We start from the raw sequence: 16,883 nt of genomic DNA on the forward strand, positions 1-16,883 counted from the left end.
ACCTTCACTTTTGGCCAGGAATTGAGGATCTCAAGTCTCACGAGCGAATACCTTGCAACCCGCCGCGTTCACGCCAAAGCACACACGTGATCAATCTTCTCTCACATTGCGCCAAACATGGCTGCCATTGGATCCCTCGTCTTCTGCACCGACTGCGGCAACCTGCTTGAAACCAACACCAGCCGCAAAACCTACCTCACTTGTGATGTCTGCGGCGCGCAAAACAAGGGTATGTTGTAGAGATTTTGCAATGCTTCAATGAAAACGATGTTCTGACAGAGCCAACAGATACCTCCAGCAAAACTATCACCACAGCCTCCAAGCCCAGCGCCTTCCCCTCATCACTCCGTACTCGTCTGCGTTCCGACGTGCAAGAGTTCGAAGAGGGCGACATCCAGACCGACGCGATCATCGACCACCCCTGCGAGAAATGCGGCAACCCTCAGACTCGCTACTACACGCAACAACTGCGCTCGGCCGACGAAGGCAGCACGGTCTTCTACACATGTCCGAAGTGCTCGCACAAATGGAACGAGAACAACTGAGCTTGGATTGAATGTTTTGAAATCTGTTCTGAATACTTTTTGTTGGAGGAAACGCTCTATGTCATGACCTGATGAAAATCGAAATATCCTCCCGCGACATCCGCATCGCCAAACGAAAGAACGCCAAACGTGCGCCTTCTAAACCCAAGTGCGCGACGACAAGTCAAATTTACGCAGCAGCGGCGGCTGGAATAGTCGCGTACTCCATCTCGCCGTTCTTCTCGAACTCAGCCATGTCCAGCGCGACGACAATGCTGTCCTTGACGACCTGCTCGGGGTCGTCGACAAACTTCTTCAGCACGGCCTCAACACCCTCCTCCTCGCCCAAGCTACCAAGCGCCTCGGCCGCCTCGTGGCGCACCATGCTCTCCTCCTTTGTGTTGCTGAGCGTCTCGATCAAGCTGGGAACGGATGCCGGGTGGCACAACTGGCCGAAGACGAAGGCGATTTCGTGACGGAAAAGCGCGGACGGATCGTTCATGCCACGTGCAAGAGCGTGCACAGCGGGAACTGCGGTCGGAAGATCGGGCGGCGAGGCCAGGTCACGGAGCGCGAACATGGCCCTGTAGCGCTGGAACAGAGGGAGCTTGGTGTCGAGCAGCGTCTTCTCGAACTCGGCGATCGAAGGCGCATCAGCGGTCTCAGCAAGAGGAGGCGCAGGGTCAATAGACGCAAAGTCACTTTTCCAATCGTCAGCATATCCCAACCCCCAAATTCCACTCCCCAATCGCAATGTACATACCTCGCCCTCAACTTCTCCTTCTTTCCCGCCTCACTAGCCGCCCACTCAATCCTCTCAACCGCCAACTCCGCCGTCTCCCTCACAACCTCCACCTCCTCCTTATCATCCCTCCTTTCCTTCAGCAGCCCCAACGAACCCTCAAACCCGAGCGCGCCGAGCGCCTCCGCCGCCTCATGCCTGCACATGGCGTCCTCCGCGCGGTCCTCGACGCATGCTTCCAAGAACGGCACGGCCTCGCGCTTGCCGCTCTGTCCCAGGCAGTACGCGAGCTCGTGCTTCAGCAGTGCGGAGGGCGACACGAGGGCAGCGGCGATGGCTTCGAGCGCGGGCGTGGATTGTTCGGTGGGCGGGTTGAGGGCCGCGAGGTGCTTGAGGGAGAAGAGGGCGCGGAAGCGCGCGGCGAGGGGGGAGGTCTCGCTTGTGAGGGTGGTGCGGAGGGCGAGGACGGTGGGGTCTGTGGGCGTGGGGGTGTTGTAGGTGGACATTTTGGCGGTGTTAATCGGTTTGCTTAGGTGGTGTGTTTCAAGCTCGAGTGAGAGATGTGGATCTTGAAGTGAAAAGAGTGTGGTGACTGTGATTCAGGTGGTGGCCTTGAATTTGGTGGGAAGATCTGATAAGCTGGGCGATGAATAGATGATGGCTGTAAATTTTGTTGCAGCTTCAGAATCGGCGCTTGGTGCTGCGGGGTCGGACGATCGCGGTGTGGCTGAGGAAGAGGGTCTCGTTGGCGCTTGTGGCTTTGCTTGATGAGCGAGGGGCAATGCGAGGTCGGACTTTATTTATTACACCTCCAAGTAAGGTTCCATACCTTCTGTCTTATCATATCGATAGCAATTCTCTCGGCTCAGATCACGCGCACCTCCATTCGACAATAGTTCACTCTCCAAAAACCCTCTCTACACACCCACTCTCCGCCCTCCTAACAATGGCCGACGCACCCCTAACCCGCATCCTCCACACCACCGCCCGCGTGCACATCTACGCCATCCCGCCCATAACCTCGACCCGCGGCTTCCACGCCGGCCCCTGGACCGCCCCGCCCAAACCCACCGCGCAGCAAATCTTCACCGCGCGCCTGCGAATCCTCGAGACGTCCTCCGCCTCCTCCTCCCTCTCCGTAAGCATCAACCTCGAAGACCCCACCAGCGGCGACCTCTTCGCCGCCGCGCCCTACACCTCTCCCGCCGCGGTGCAGAGCGCGCTGGACTCGAGTCGGTTTTTCGCGGTGCGAGTTGTCGGGGACGGAGGGATGAAAGCGACGCTGGGGCTGGGGTTTGAGGACCGCAGCGAGGCGTTTGATTTTGGCGTTGCGCTTGCGGAGGCGAGGAAGGTGCTTGGGTGGGAGAAGAAAGAGGCGAGTGCGGTGGGTGGTGGGAAGGGGGCGGAGCCGGTGAGGGATTTTAGTTTGAAGGAGGGGGAGAAGATTACGATTTCTGTTGGCGGGAGGGGGAGGAGGGAGGGTGCGGGAGGGGAGAAGAAGGCTGAGGAGGTGGATGGGAAGGCGTTGTTTTCGATTGCGCCGCCGCCATCAGGGTCGGGTGCTGCCGCTGGGTTCCCGAGCATTGCTCCGCCGCCGTCATCGGCAGGGTCGGGCAATGGGTTTGACGGAAAGACGGCGCAGGAGCTGGGGTTCGATGATGGAGAGTTTGGAGAGTTCCAATGAGGTGGCTAGATGCTGTGAATCGTGATGTAATCTTTTACATTGTATTTTTACAGTATGGCTACATTTATTGTGGTCGTAAGAGGAGGAAGAGAAGGCACATCGCCGCTATGCCTGAGGCGGCCCCTTGGAGGGCGATGGTGGTCACGTCGACTTGCTTGAGCTGGACGACGCGCTCGCTGAAGAGGTCGTGAAAGGCGGCTTTGGAGATCTCAAGGCGGTCTTCCCACGTTGCTGCTTTTTGAAGCTGTTCCCACAGCGGTACCGGTGCGGGCTCGGTGATGGGCGTACTCTCCACGGGAGATACTTCCTCCATCACGAGGGGAGGTTCACCGGCCATCTCCCTCGTCACATCCTCTGGCGTGATTGCACCGACCGGTTGCTCAATCACCGGCTCAGTCACCGCCTTCACCACGCTCTCGACAGCCTCAACAGCTTCAACAGGCACGCCCTTGGGCTCCACCACCTCATCAACCTGCTTCTCCACCTCCGAGGCAGCAACAGCGACTTGGTTCTGTACCTGTCCAGGCGCGGCCACACCCCTCTCGTCCAAGGCCTCCTTAACCTCTCTTACAATCTTCCTCCTTCTGTACGGCTCAAAGAAAATAATCTGCGCCAGCAACAGGAAGATGTTCACACCCATCAGGCCAATCGTCACCCAAGTGCTGTTCCTGCGGATCGTGTCGCTCCAAATTTGCTCCTCATGGTACTGCTTGCGCTCCAACCTCTCCAGCAGCGCTCGTGAATCCTCCAAATCCCTCTCAGCGGCCGCCAAGTCCTCCTTGGCCTTCTGCACAGCCTGCTCGTCCAAGTGCTCAGAGCGCACGAGCGTCATGTAGCGCTCGAGGTCGCTCGGCGACCAGCTGCTCTTGCGCTCCAGCAGGCTGACGATCTCCTTCTGGCTGCTGGCCTGCTTGACGTGCGCTTCCATGTGCAGGTCCTTCTGCGCGGAGACGGCGAGGTGGCCGGCTTTGACGGCTTTCTCTTGCGCGACGATTTCGGTGCGGAGCGCTTCGATGCCGCTGAAGTCGGTGCCGGTGTAGGTGTTGATTTGCTGCGAGGCGAGAGTCGCTTTCGTGAGGAGGCTGTCCATGAGGGTGGAGAGGCGGCGGGAGAGGTCCCAGCGTTGCTTTTCGATTGCGGAGGGGAGGGAGGATAGGCGGGATGCGGGAGTTGACAGTGGCTCGTCGTTGGGCTGGGGCTGGCTCGAGGATGCTGCGGGTTCCGGTTGCTCCGTCGGGGGCACCTCGTTGTTGGTTTCCAAGGGCGGTGTCGTAGGCTCGGCGCTCGCATCGTGCTGGGTCGCGGACGAGGATAGTGTTGACTCAGGGCCAGCGTCTGGCTGAGGCGATGAAGCTGCCAGGTTCGGCTCGGGTGCAGGAGGGACTATTGTTGTTGGTTCTTCTCGAGGGGGAGGCGGTTGTAGGTGGATCGTAGGAGACGGTGTATCTTGCTCTTTCCCGTCCTTCTTGTCATTGTCCAATGCCCTCGCCGACGTGGTGAATGACCTCCCCGCCGTCCTGTAAGAGGTATTCCATCGCGTCAGGCTCCCCTGCCTCTCATCCTTTCTCAAGACCTCCTTCCGACAACCACGGCATGTCCACTCTCCGCCGAACCTCGCACTGCTGCTAGCCCTCACGACTTGCTGTATTCCCGTGACTCTTGCGAACACATGTTTCTGCACATCCTTCCTCAGTAACGCTCCATACCGCACGGCCGGGTTCATGCTCCAGTAAACGCAAAGAAAGAACGACAGATATGTAAGTGAACAGCAAGAAACGGTCCCTCGGCCCAGTGTTTAGCAGCACAGCACCAGCAAGCTTCGAAGCCGAAGCACCAGCGACCGCGGAGCGCGGGCGGGCGGCTCTGCGGCGCCAAGAGGCGAGGTCGAGCGGGCTTGGAGACCCTGGCCCAATGACGCCCGGGCTGAATGTTGCGTTGAGGAAAAAGGGCAGGGCGATTGCTCCGAGGCGCCTCTGAGGCCAGGACGTCACTCTCAATGCGCGCCCGGACGATTTTTTGGTGGCGCCCGCCCCGCCACGTGGGGTGTTTTGGTCGCGATTGATAGACAGTCATACATATCGCTGGACCACTCTTTTCTCCAAACAACATCCCCTGTCAGGAATTACGAGGTCTCATTTTTATGCAGTTCATACACATTTTCTTTAGACGCATACAAGACCTGCAAACATGGCCACCACCGATCTCAAGGCTCTCCGTTTCCCTTTCAAGGATCCCAAGTTCATCTTCTTCACCGACTTCGATGGCACCATCACCCTGAAAGACAGCAATGACTATATGGTGAGGCGATACGGAACCAATGGCCCATTCCTCCCTAGGAGTGCATCTTGTACTAACAACCCACCAGACCGACACTATCGGCTACGGTGCCGAGAAGCGCAAGCAGGGCAACAAGGATGTCCTTGACGGCAAGAAGAACTTCAGGTATATCGCCTTACGCTTCGAAGCATCGGAAGGCTTGAAAAGATTTAACATTTTCCTCACAGAGACGCTTTCCGCGAGATGATGGACTCCATTACCCGTCCCTTCCCGCAGTGCGTCGACTACTTGGTCGAGAACATCACCCTCGACCCCCACTTCAACGAGTACTTCCAGTGGGCCCTGGCCAACAACATCCCGACTGTCGTCGTCTCCTCCGGCATGACGCCCGTCATCCGCGGTATCCTTCAGAAGCTCGTCGGCCCTGACTGCGACAAGATCGACATTGTCTGCAACGAGGCCGTCCCGCGTGACGGCAAGTCCCTCGACGAGGAGGGCGGCTGGCAGATCCAGTACCACGATGACAGGTGAGTCGGCCTTCATCTTTTAGTCAGCGTTGTTCCACTTGCTGACCTCTCCCAGCGGCTTCGGCCACGACAAGTCCCTCACTCTCCGCCCCTACGCCCAGCTCCCCGCCGACAAGCGCCCCACCCTCTTCTACGCCGGCGACGGTGTTTCCGACCTTTCCGCCGCTCGCGAGACCGACCTCCTCTTCGCCAAGAAGGGCCACGGTAAGTTCCCGTCCAGCGATTGCTGGCCTTACGCCCCTTTTTCGCTAACTCCCCATCACAGACCTGATCACCTACTGCGCGCGCGAGAACGTCCCCTTCACCGTCTTCGAGGACTGGAGCAGCATCCTGGCCACTGTCAAGCAGATCGTCGCGGGCGAGCGCAGCGTGCAAGACGCCGCCTCCCAGGGCTTTGCGGACTACAAGGCTGGCAAGGCGGGCGTTGAGCCCATCGCTGCCCTGAATGGCAACGCCAAGTAAATGCATCTTCTTCAATACATTTTACGTACCACACAAAATTCAAAGAGTTCTAGATCAGCTGGTCTGTCAGTAGACCTTCGGCAAAGTTTACTGGTACTTCCATTGTCCTGAGGGCTCGCAACCAGGCCCCCAGCGTGACCCGTGCGCCCTTTATTACAGCCAAACATTATTACCACAGCGCAAGACTTACGAGGACCGTTATGCCTGGCGGCGTCAACGCGCACAACTACCTTCTCAACCTTCTCGATCTGCGCTCCGCGAGGCCATGACAACAAAAGCTGAGGTCCCTGACATGTGAAGGGACTCAGTAGCCCTTACCCAACGAGTGGAGACGCATCCCTTGAAAAAGGCGAGGATCCTCCTCTCCTCCTTGAAGGCTATCTTCACCATCCGTCAAATTTGGGTGCAAGGCTCCTGAATTCATGAAACAGGCGGAAACACTGAATCTAACGTCTACGAAGACTCTCAATCCTTTGTGTTCCGCCCCAATGATCTGAAAGACCTGGGAGAACTGCAGGAGTTCCTTAGAATCGCTAACTTCTTGCGTCCATGGAGCCGCTATTGTCGATTAAGAAACGGTTCCTGCTGTCAAGGGATCTGAACTGCGGCGTAGGTCGGTCTACCTGTGTAGTATTTCCCGATAGTGATCTTGATCTCAGGCCATATATATGGATTATCTAACAATCTCAAGGAAGGAGCTTTTGAAACAACAGGATCACCATCTATTTCCTTCTGAAGATCATGATTTGGAAAAGAGAGAGGTCGATTCCTCCACGGCGGTTTAAGGTACATCATTTACGAGCGTTACACCACCATACTTAGCACACCTGCACCGCTAAGAGGTTCTGAAAAAAGCCCGTGGTGAACGATTTTTTTCCAAAAAAAAAAAAAACAGATCTCCTATCTCTTTCGACCTTAACACGAGGTAAAGAGTGGTCTCGAGCTGCTAAATCCTGTCTGATACGGCTGTGGCCTTTCAAAACGACAACTTCAAGGAAAAGACGATTTTAAGATACCGTGGATCGCGTCGGCCGCTTGCTAAGGTCACGCCCCGGCGCCACAAATATGTCGATACGCCCGCCGGCCTCAACGACTCGGGACCTGAGCGTATGCGGGTCTAGGCACCAATCACTCCCGGATCAGGAGAAGACATGGCCTACCAAGGACAGTAGCCTAGGTAGGGAGCTTTTGTTGTGAAGTCGATTCAACGGCCTTGAGGAGACGGTGCCGGACATTCGCCCGCAGTCGTGCGCAGGGGTCAAAGAAATAGGGGGACTTACCGCCTCACAGACGCCGCGACGACCGGAGGAGCAACGTTCGCAGACATTGTGCGGACGGTTACATGGACTTCCGAGAGCGATCGAGTTCGCGTGGCGACGGCAACAGTCGTAGTGAATTTCCCGATAAGCCAGGTCCTCGTCCGAAAGAAGGTAGTCCTCAGTTTCAGCCGTTATCTTGCGAAAAGGGGTAACTCTGAAGTGTGAGTGAGAATCTCTGTGATACTAATGAGAACGAAATATATGTGAAACCCAGTGTTGATAATAGTCGACCGTTTGCCTTGAACACACTTGACCTGGCTACATGTAGTTGTTTAAGGGGCTCTTATTGACGCTGGGTTGATACTGACGACGACGTATCCGCAGCCTGAATCTCACGCCCATGGGTCTACTAGGTACCGTCAGGTATAAAACCGACGACAAAGGGTATATCACCGAGAGAAAACCCGCCCTCAAATACCGTCACATGTCACAGAAAAGGGTCGTGAAGTCGTTGAATTTCACGTACATAAAGCTGCTACTGTCAAGCGTAGGTTTAAGAACTGGAAATGTACTGCTGAGAGGAAGGGTACAAGACCGGGTCAGAACACAATCAAATGTCAAGGAAGGAATTCGAAGAAACGCGGCATCTCAGGTCCATGGAGCTACTACCATCAGGCACCATTCCATTAACCGGGTTTATATTCCTACGTGAAGGGGTGCAAGTATTCCGTTAAACATCATCACATGCTACAGAAAATGTGGCAAAAACACGCTCTTCCACGCCCCTGGAGCTGCTACTATCGGGCGTAAAGCCAAACCCGGGGGGTGTTCTCTTGAGAGAAGAAGCCCGAATCCCTCCCTCCGAGAATGGTCGTGGACGTTGTCGACGGGCAAATGGTGATCGCCAAGGGCTTCTGGCATGCCCTGGACCACAAGCTCCGTGGAAGCTCATGTCTTTTCGACGGTTTTGTCTATAAGATTACGTCGGGCGTATAGTAGTCTCGGAGGACTCTTAACATACTCTGGATCATAAGCTCCGTGGAAGCTCAGGTCTTTTCGAAGGCTTTGCCGATAAGATTGCGTCGGGCGAATGGTGATCACCGAAAACTTTTGGCATGCTCTGGACGATCAGCTGCCCATTCCTTCTCAACAGTCTGGTCTCTACAACTTTCTTCAGACACTGTCACATGTCACAAATTATAGTCAAAAAAAAAAACAGAGGATCTTCACGTCCATGGGGCTGTTGCCATCAGGCACAGGACTAGGAAACAAGGGTGTGCCACTGAGGGAAAGGGTGTGAGATTACCTTCAAACAGTGTCACATGACACAAATAATGGTCGAAAAAACACGGCATCTCACGTCCATGGAGCTGTTGCCATCAGGCATAGAATTAGAAAACGGGGTGGTGCCGCTGAGAGGCAGTGATTCATTGGGTATCTTAACTACCAAAACTCCTCGCTCAATGCATGGGTATCATACCAAAAACCTATCAAAACTCCTCTCCAGTCAAACGCAATCTGTACGAACAGGTGTGATCGGCACCCCAATTCGACGTAACCCTGTAGTAAAACTTGCTGGCCGCCAGCTCGATGCTCTCCATGTCCACGAACATGGGAAACGATTGCACCCAGTTCTCGCCGTGGATGTCGTATGTGCCGACGCCGACGCAGACAGACGTGTTGGTAGGCGGCGGCTTCGCTGTGTCCATGCAGCTGGACATGTCGTAGCGGGTGAACAAGTCGCTGATCTTCTGCCGGTAGATGCTGGCTTGCTCTTCGGAGAACGTCTCGGCCCAGAGCTCGATGTCTTGCGGGGCAGCTGCGATGCCGCGCGTTCCGGTGGCTGGGACGTGCTCAACGACGAAGCGTTTCGGGGCGATCTTGTGCTCTGTCATCACTGCCAGCTGTGCCTTGCCCTTGTTTGGTGATTCGGCTGCGCACCAGCAGTCACCAGTCTCGTCCCACTTGATCAGTGCCATGGCTGGAGGGTGTTCACGGCGCTTGCGGGTGCCGAAGAAGCCGACGCTAGGGATCTTCTGGAGGTTCTGTGCAGTCGGAGACGTGCCGTGAGGGTCAACAACAGCTCCAAGGTTCGGAGAGAAGTAGTTGACGGAGCTGATGGCGTCGTAGGTGTTGGCAATGAGGTTCGATTTGGCGAGAATGGCGAGCTGAGTCCTGAAATCGGCTGGCGCGTTCTCGGCGACCTCAAGGGCGACTTGAGTAGCGACCATACGGGCAGCGCTGATCGCCTCTTGTGTTCCTGCTCGCATCATGGCAGCCATCCGTGTTTCAAGGTCTTTTTCGTTCTGCTGGAGGAGCTCGTAAATGCCTTCGCGGTCCAGTATGCGACGTTCAGCAAAGGCCGATTCCAACCAACGGAAAGTCGCTTCGCGAGAGACCTCTGCCGCGATATGCTCATTTGCAGAGACAAAACCATCAAAAATGACCCCAGTGCCATGGAGTTTGTCGTTGAGAGCAAGCCAGAAGTTGTCGTTGATCGCCATTTGCCCGTCGACCACATCAACAACCATTCTCGGCGGCAGATACTCGACAAGAGAAGTGTAGTTGGCTTCCATGGCATCGATGCGGCTGAAGTGCATTATGTTGATGACATTCTGTGTGACAGGGTCTGTAATTGCAGGGAGCCCGTCTGCGACCAGGGAGGAATTGTACCTGACCATAAGCCATAGTCTCTCGAGCTCGCCAGGCGGAAGGTCGTATCCCGGTAAGCCAGCTACGATCTTGAGACCTCGGAAAATTTCATCGCGACGTGCTCCTGCCTTCTGCGGCAGTGAGATATTAGCAGCGATGACCAGGAGAAGAGCGCCGACGAGGAGAGCCCAAAGGTTGCGCCAGAGGTAGCGCGGGACGGCGAAGAGGACGGCAGAGAGGGACCAGGTCGAGGGAGCAAGAAGAGACCAGGGCGAGGGGGTCTCGGCGGGGGTGGCGGCGCGCGGAGCCGCGGCCGGCGGTGCTGGTGGCGTGGGCACCCTCTGGTGCCCCTGGGATTGAGCAGACCCTTCGTAATGGGCCATGCTCTCCACGACAGTCCCCTGTCGTGGCGTCGATGGCTGCTGCGGCAGCTCCTCTTCGTCCCTGTGGGACTCCTCGAGGACCGGGGAGACCCCGGCACCGGTACGGCCTGTCGCGAAGGCCTGGTTGAAGTTGGTACTCGCCGCAGCGAGTTGAGAACGGAGATTGGCTCTCCCCCGGGAGCCGTAGTTGTGTGATTGGCGGATATCCACCGCAGGGAGAGGCGCCGGCGTCGTCTGCCGCGACATCGATCTCGTGTGGCGAGGTGTCGCCATGGTTGTGTGTGTGTCTGGGTGGGAGAAAGTTGTGGGCCGAGTAAAGTTGTTTATATATGCAGGCGCGCGCTTTCGCGGCGGGTACCTTGCATTAGCGCGCGGGAAGCTCCCGGCGGGGTAGCTTGTTTGAACATGTGCACGCGCTACGGCGTGGCTCTCTCGCTGGCCGACCCCTCCTGATAGTTCTACGACTGATGGCATGAGCACAACACGCTGGAGATACGTCTATTTTTTGATGATTGTCTTGACCGTCTGAGAGCAGCTTCTTCACTGGGCCGACCCCTCCTAATGGATCTACGGCTGACGGTATAAGCATAACGCGCTGAAAATACGCCTATTTTTTGATGATTTTCTTGACTATCTGAGAGTCGCTTCTTCACTGGGCCGGCCACTCCTAATAGTTCTACGACTGATAGCATGAGCACAACGCGCTAGAGATACGCCTATTGTTTAACGATTTTCGGAGGCATTTGGCAGCGCCTTCTTCACCGGATCCACCATCCCGGGTGTTTCTATGCCTGCTAGCAACAGCACCGCGCGCTGGAGATACGCCAATTTCTAATAATTTTATTTGGGGTCTAATAGTACCTTCTTCACTGGACCCCAACCCCCCAGGTGTTTCTATACCTGCTAGTATGAGTACCGCGCGCTGGAGATACGCCAATTTCTGATGATATTCTTCAGCATTTAACAGTACCTTCTCCACTGGACCCAAACCCCCTTAGGTATTTCCGTGCCTACTGGCATGAGTACAACGCGGTAGAGATACGCGTATTTCCTTCTCCATATCTCCTCCACACACACGCAACACCTCGTCTGCGCACGCGCAAACCTTCCCAGACGCATTACTCGACCATGACGAATCGCAAGGCAGCTGCCAAAAAGGCGGTCGATACACGGCGCCGCAACAAGGAGCATTGACAAAGCCACACAAAGAAGTTATGTAAGTGAAGTAAACCCACACAAAGCCACTCAAACAAAGCAGCCGCGCAATACTTACGATTCCTCCAGCCTCTGACAGCAGTCGGCTCACCGGATCCATCCCTCCGGATATTTCTATGCCTACTAGTACGAGCACAATTCACTGGAGATACGCCCGTTCATAATCATTCTCCCAAGCATTTGACAGCACTCGCTTCACTGCTCCCAGCCTCCAAGCGTTTCTACGGCTGACGGTATGGCCATATGTAGCACACCTGTCTTGCTGGGGAAATTGCGGGGAGCGTGGGCATCGGCGCGCAGACACCCGGGGTACAGTGTCGCCAAGCGAGGTGAGACGCCCTCTACGGGGACTAGTACTAATATCAGTAGATCAAACCTAGTTTTGACACAGCCAAAGAAATTCTCGTAATCGGGACACTCGGAAGGCTTACACCATTCCGCTAGTGTACGCGCAAAGATGAGTGGCCGAACCCCAGGTCTCACCTCGCTTGATAAGACTGCAGACTCGCAAGCACCAACCGAGCAGTAGCCGGCGAGCATCTCATTCGGGGGTTCGACTGCTAAGGTCATAAACAATTTCTGGGGAAAATCTCAAAAATTAAGTTGAGCTTCTCTTACATTTAGCTATACATTTTCTGTATTCTGATTGCCCTTATGTCTTACGAGTAAGATGTTCAAAAACGTCGTCTCTGTCAGCTGCCGATGGAATTTGGCGCTTTTGATTCTACACCGCGTGGCAGAGGCCTCCGCCGCTTTCCGAGAAGGGCGAACAATACGCTTACATGCGCTCAGAGATGAACAATTCCACTTCAAACTGCCTTATACAGCATTGACTGTGAGATTGATCTGGCTCTAAGGGCTATATACTGACGTCGATTTTCTTAGTTTGCAAGGCGATCCCCATGTACAAGCGTAAATCGGCCGTGTACCAGTGTATCTACTGAGGGCAAGTCCCACGACGGTTTCCTCACCGACTATGGGTACTCGCCCGACCCGCCCGCAATTGTCGCCTGGAGCATCGCTAACGGCGATGACGATTTCGTCGATGATACTGCCTACGTTACTGGAGACATCATCTGCCATAGGGAGGCTAAGCCTGGTCAAATCGCCCTACCCACAATCGCCAGCCGCAAGGCTGCGAGCAAGAAAGCTGCCGAGACGTGCGCTGCAACCAGATCGCAAAAGGGGAGCAGCGCCTCCGCGAAGAAGCCGCCACGGCCGGCGAGGACACTGTCTTAGATGACGCTACTGGCAACAACAATCCTCCCAGTGCCCTAGGCGCCCACAATAATAACGCTGAGAGACAGGCCCCAACTCAGCCTCGTCCTGAAGCTCCTTCAACTGTAAGAGTCACCCTCCCTGAGTCTTCTGAGGATGACGACGAGGCGAAGACGATGCAGGTGCTGGACTACGGCGTTGCGCATAAGCCGCTGAAGCCCAGTACCGCTCAATTTACGCCTGCGGGTACTATCTGTTTGTGTTGGAGATACGCTCAATTTTGACAGCCTCACCAGACATGTGACCGCTCTGCTTTCTACGCATGTGACAGCACGCCTTTCACTGGACCCATTCTCCCAGGAGTTCCTCTCCCAGGTGTTCCTAAGCCTGCTCATATAAGCACAATGCGCGAGAGGTAGGCGTATTTTCTGGTGAATTTCTCAAACATTTCGCGACACGTCCTTCATTGGGTCTACCAATCCCAGTATCTTTACGCCTGCGGGTAATACCTCTACGTGTCGTTGAGGGACTCAAACTTGACAGACTCTCCAAACATGTGACGGCTCTTCTACGCATGTGACAGCATTTCTTTCCCCGGAGCCGTCAGGGGACGGACCTCTTCTCGGATTCACTTGACCTTCCGCTACTTCTACGCACTCTGATCCGAGGTACTTATGCACGTGACAATTCATTCTCACGCCGTGTCGCCGCTCGCGTATTACATCGTCGCTCTTATACTGAATCGTCGCTCTCTTACCCACCAGAGGATAGCATGCGTATGGCGATATAGAACGCGAGTGGCAATACGGTAAGCGACACGGTACGCCAGAGGCGATACGGTGCGCGAGAGGTAGCGAGTTCTACGAGAGGCGGCAAATTCTATCGTAAGAAATTCGAAGGTCGGGTGAATCTGAAGAGAGGTCCGTCGCCTAACAACTCCGCCTTTTACTAGATCCACCCCTCCTGATGTTCTTCCGCCTGCCGATACCGTCGGAGCAGTGTTCTGTGCGCGCGTCTCGGCGGCCTGAAGCAGCAGCATAGGGCGCCAGGCGTACCCGCTGGACAACGAGACGCCGATGGAGTACGCTCCCCGATAATACCACACCGCACCCACCCGCCGCTGCATGTGGTGAATGTGATCGCCGCCTTTACCCGCGGGGTAGGCTACCTAGGTGCCAGGCACTGCTAGGTGGTCCACCGTATTGATTAGTCGCTGGCGGTGCGGTAATGTCTCCGCCGCCGCGAGCATTTCAGGCGTGAGTGCGTACCACCCGCCTAAGATCTAAGACCCGTTCTTAGGCTGGGTCGGAACTGGATTTACTATGAAGAATACTGGGTCTGGTCTAATGGCGTTAATACTAGCCACCGGACAAGACCTAGTCGCAAATGCAGCCGGAATTGGTAAAGACTCGAGAATCGATGATGCCGCTGCAACCGACTTTCGGGAATCTGACCTGGAATGAGCGATGAAGGGGTATTTGCCACGATGAGTGTTTGTCTTCTTGTCGATCGGGAACTGCTCGCCGAAACGGCGGCCGTAGAGTTTCAACAAATAATCTCTGGCAATCGGAACGCTGCCATAAAAAGCAAATCTGTTGACGCCAGTATAGGTTTCGCGGAACTTTCGGTGCACCGGACAGCAGTCTTCGTACATCCAGATTAACGCGTGCTAGTATGACCTCCATGCTTTGGAGGGTATGTATTCCCTGATGGGTTTCTGAGGCAAGTGGCACCTCATCGCTTCACGGACACACTATACCCTTCGCGTTCGTTGGTACAACCTCTACGCCTGGGAGCTTACACTACTTCACTCCGAGTCTTGACACTTGACAAATCCCCTCTCAATGGGACCAACCCGCTTGATGCTACTCCTGCCGCTGATATGACCTTCGCACTCACTCAAACTTTGGCACGTCGGAGGTTCTCTCCCCATGGGCCGGCCGCTTCTGGCATTTTACGCATGCTGATATTTACCCTGACGTTCTGAAAATGCAACCAGTGTTCGACCATTCTGCAAAGCATGCGAAACATTGACTCTCAGGTTGGCGACCTTGTGCTTATCTACCGTAGTCGCGGCAACTTCGACCATCAGCAGTCCATCAAGCTTCAGGCTCTGGATTGGGTCGGGCTGGGCGAACGAGCCTGAGTCTCAATCCTGGAAAGCGCATGTCAAGGTAGGATCTCCAGAAAAAGTGTGTATATAGCATTCGTGCTTTTTGGTATCTACCACCCATATCCAATGCTCGTTCGTCATCGTGAGAAAGAAAATAGTCTATGATCTGAACAGCTGTGAGACCGTTCAAGCCTTACCAGCCTTCAGCTTCTCCACAAACTCCTTGGGCGGCTGCTGCCTGTAGCCCTGCGGGTTGTTCTCGGTCCAGCGCCAGAGATCCTCGCACGCGTCCTCGAGCGTGAACTTGGTGCTCCAGCCGAGCTCGCTGTTCGCGCGCGTGGCGTTGGCGGTCAGGTTGAGAACGTCGCCGGCGCGGCGGGGCGCGACCTCGTACGGCAGGTCGCGGCCGACGGCGGCGCTGAAGGCCTTGATCATGTCGTAGACGGTGCTGCCCTTGCCGGTGCCGAGGTTCCAGGCGCGCACGCCGGGGTTCTTCTCGCGCAGGTGGTTGAGGGCGACGAGGTGGCCGTTGGCGAGGTCGAGGATGTGGATGTAGTCGCGGATGGCGGTGCCGTCTTTGGAGGCGTAGTCTGGGAGCGAGGGTTAGTGGTGCGAGGCAGGTGGATCAATGGTTGGCCTTGACTTACCATCGCCGAAAACCAGGAGCTTCTCGCGCTTGCCGACAGCGACCTGAGCGAGGAGGGGGAGGAGGTTGTAGGGCACACCCTGAGGGTCCTCGCCCATGATACCGCTGGGGTGGCTGCCAGCGGGGTTGAAGTACCTGAGCAGAGCAGCGTTGAACTCGTTGCCGCTCTTGCCAGCCTTCTTGGCCTTAGCGCGCTCGGCGTTGACGTGGTCGGTGATCATGGTCTCGACGCCGAACTTGGTGTTGCCGTAGGGGTTGGTAGGTCCAAGAGGGCAGTGCTCAGGGATGGGGATCATGTCGGGGAAGCGAGTGGCGTCGCCGTACACGGTAGCGGAGGAGGAGAAGACGATGTTGGTGACATTGTGCTTGGCCATGCTGCGGAGAAGGCAGAGCGAGCCAAAGACGTTGACGCGGTAGTACTCGAGAGGGATCTCGCCGGACTCGCCGACAGCCTGGACCGTCTTGTCAGTATCCCGTCCGCGGTTTGTTATCCCTTCTTCCTCGACATGCGACTCACCTTCAGCGCCGCAAAGTGGATGACATTGTCAATATCCGGGTGCTTCTCGAATACCGCGTCCAGCTTGTTCTCGTCTGTAATATCGCAAGCCTCATACTCGGGCCTCTTGCCGCAGATGAGCTCGATGCGGTTGAGGACCTCGTCGGACGAGTTGTAGAGGTTGTCGACGATGACGACCTTGTAGTCGGCCTCGAGGAGCGCGAGGGCTGTGAAAGAGCCGATGTAGCCGGTGCCACTGGTGAGAGACGTGTTAGCAGGTGGACATTGACGTTGTAGTTGCTCGGGGGTGAGGCGTGTTGAGTAGTGGGTTTCGTTGTTGGGCAGCTTTGGGGTGGAGGGACAGGGACTCGACGTACCCGGTGACGAGGACGGAGCCAACGACCATGGTGTCTTCTTGTATATGCGCGATTGGTACAGCGAAGGAGAGAGAGGCGTAGGCGGAAGCAGCGAGCAAGTCAACAAAAGCAAGGCTTAAGGGCGGCAGAGGGGGCCAGGTGTTTTATGACAGCAGGGCAGGGTTGCGCGTTTCGCAATGCGACGACGACGACGCATGTGGGGGCGGGGCGCGGCGGGCAGCGTTCGAGTCCCACCAAAAGTGCCCGGTGCGCGGAATTCATTTAACCTCGCGGGACAATTCACTCGGGGTTTAGCGTCCGCCGTGACG

General features: G+C 55.9%; 7 protein-coding genes across 7 annotated transcripts; 3 read left to right on the top strand and 4 right to left on the bottom strand.

Moving 5' to 3' along the window:
- The first annotated feature begins 14 nt into the window (after window positions 1-14).
- Window positions 15-1,280, top strand: WHR41_03158 (uncharacterized protein). Its single transcript, XM_069371764.1, has 2 exons — window positions 15-229; window positions 289-1,280. Exons 1-2 carry the CDS (start codon window positions 118-120, stop codon window positions 543-545), a joined length of 369 nt encoding a protein of 122 aa, XP_069231249.1. The 5' UTR covers window positions 15-117; the 3' UTR covers window positions 546-1,280.
- Window positions 548-1,963, bottom strand: LIA1 (Deoxyhypusine hydroxylase). Its single transcript, XM_069371765.1, has 2 exons — window positions 1,288-1,963; window positions 548-1,225 (listed from the first exon to the last, which is right to left on the bottom strand). The coding sequence occupies exons 1-2, from the start codon at window positions 1,770-1,772 to the stop codon at window positions 715-717; spliced, it is 996 nt and encodes a 331-aa protein (XP_069231248.1). The 5' UTR covers window positions 1,773-1,963; the 3' UTR covers window positions 548-714.
- Window positions 1,964-2,212: 249 nt separating this feature from the next.
- On the top strand, window positions 2,213-2,950 carry WHR41_03160 (uncharacterized protein; the record flags this gene model as incomplete). Its single annotated transcript, XM_069371766.1, has 1 exon — window positions 2,213-2,950. The coding sequence occupies one exon, from the start codon at window positions 2,213-2,215 to the stop codon at window positions 2,948-2,950; it is 738 nt and encodes a 245-aa protein (XP_069231170.1).
- Window positions 2,951-3,014: 64 nt separating this feature from the next.
- Window positions 3,015-4,673, bottom strand: WHR41_03161 (uncharacterized protein; the record flags this gene model as incomplete). The annotated part of the gene is made up of 1 exon (XM_069371767.1): window positions 3,015-4,673. One exon carries the CDS (start codon window positions 4,671-4,673, stop codon window positions 3,015-3,017), a length of 1,659 nt encoding a protein of 552 aa, XP_069231171.1.
- A 258-nt stretch (window positions 4,674-4,931) lies between these two features.
- WHR41_03162 (uncharacterized protein) lies at window positions 4,932-6,273 on the top strand. Its single transcript, XM_069371768.1, has 5 exons — window positions 4,932-5,248; window positions 5,316-5,392; window positions 5,455-5,754; window positions 5,810-5,958; window positions 6,020-6,273. The coding sequence occupies exons 1-5, from the start codon at window positions 5,138-5,140 to the stop codon at window positions 6,214-6,216; spliced, it is 834 nt and encodes a 277-aa protein (XP_069231172.1). The 5' UTR covers window positions 4,932-5,137; the 3' UTR covers window positions 6,217-6,273.
- Window positions 6,274-8,965: 2,692 nt separating this feature from the next.
- WHR41_03163 (uncharacterized protein) lies at window positions 8,966-10,783 on the bottom strand (the record flags this gene model as incomplete). The annotated part of the gene is made up of 1 exon (XM_069371769.1): window positions 8,966-10,783. One exon carries the CDS (start codon window positions 10,781-10,783, stop codon window positions 8,966-8,968), a length of 1,818 nt encoding a protein of 605 aa, XP_069231173.1.
- A 4,459-nt stretch (window positions 10,784-15,242) lies between these two features.
- WHR41_03164 (uncharacterized protein) lies at window positions 15,243-16,768 on the bottom strand (the record flags this gene model as incomplete). Its single annotated transcript, XM_069371770.1, has 4 exons — window positions 16,576-16,768; window positions 16,220-16,454; window positions 15,704-16,154; window positions 15,243-15,646 (listed from the first exon to the last, which is right to left on the bottom strand). The coding sequence occupies exons 1-4, from the start codon at window positions 16,602-16,604 to the stop codon at window positions 15,243-15,245; spliced, it is 1,119 nt and encodes a 372-aa protein (XP_069231174.1). The 5' UTR covers window positions 16,605-16,768.
- Window positions 16,769-16,883: the final 115 nt, after the last annotated feature.

This window comes from Cladosporium halotolerans, assembly GCF_011745625.1.
Source record: "Cladosporium halotolerans strain TM138-S3 chromosome Unknown Sca8, whole genome shotgun sequence".
Taxonomy (NCBI): Eukaryota; Fungi; Ascomycota; class Dothideomycetes; order Cladosporiales; family Cladosporiaceae; genus Cladosporium; species Cladosporium halotolerans.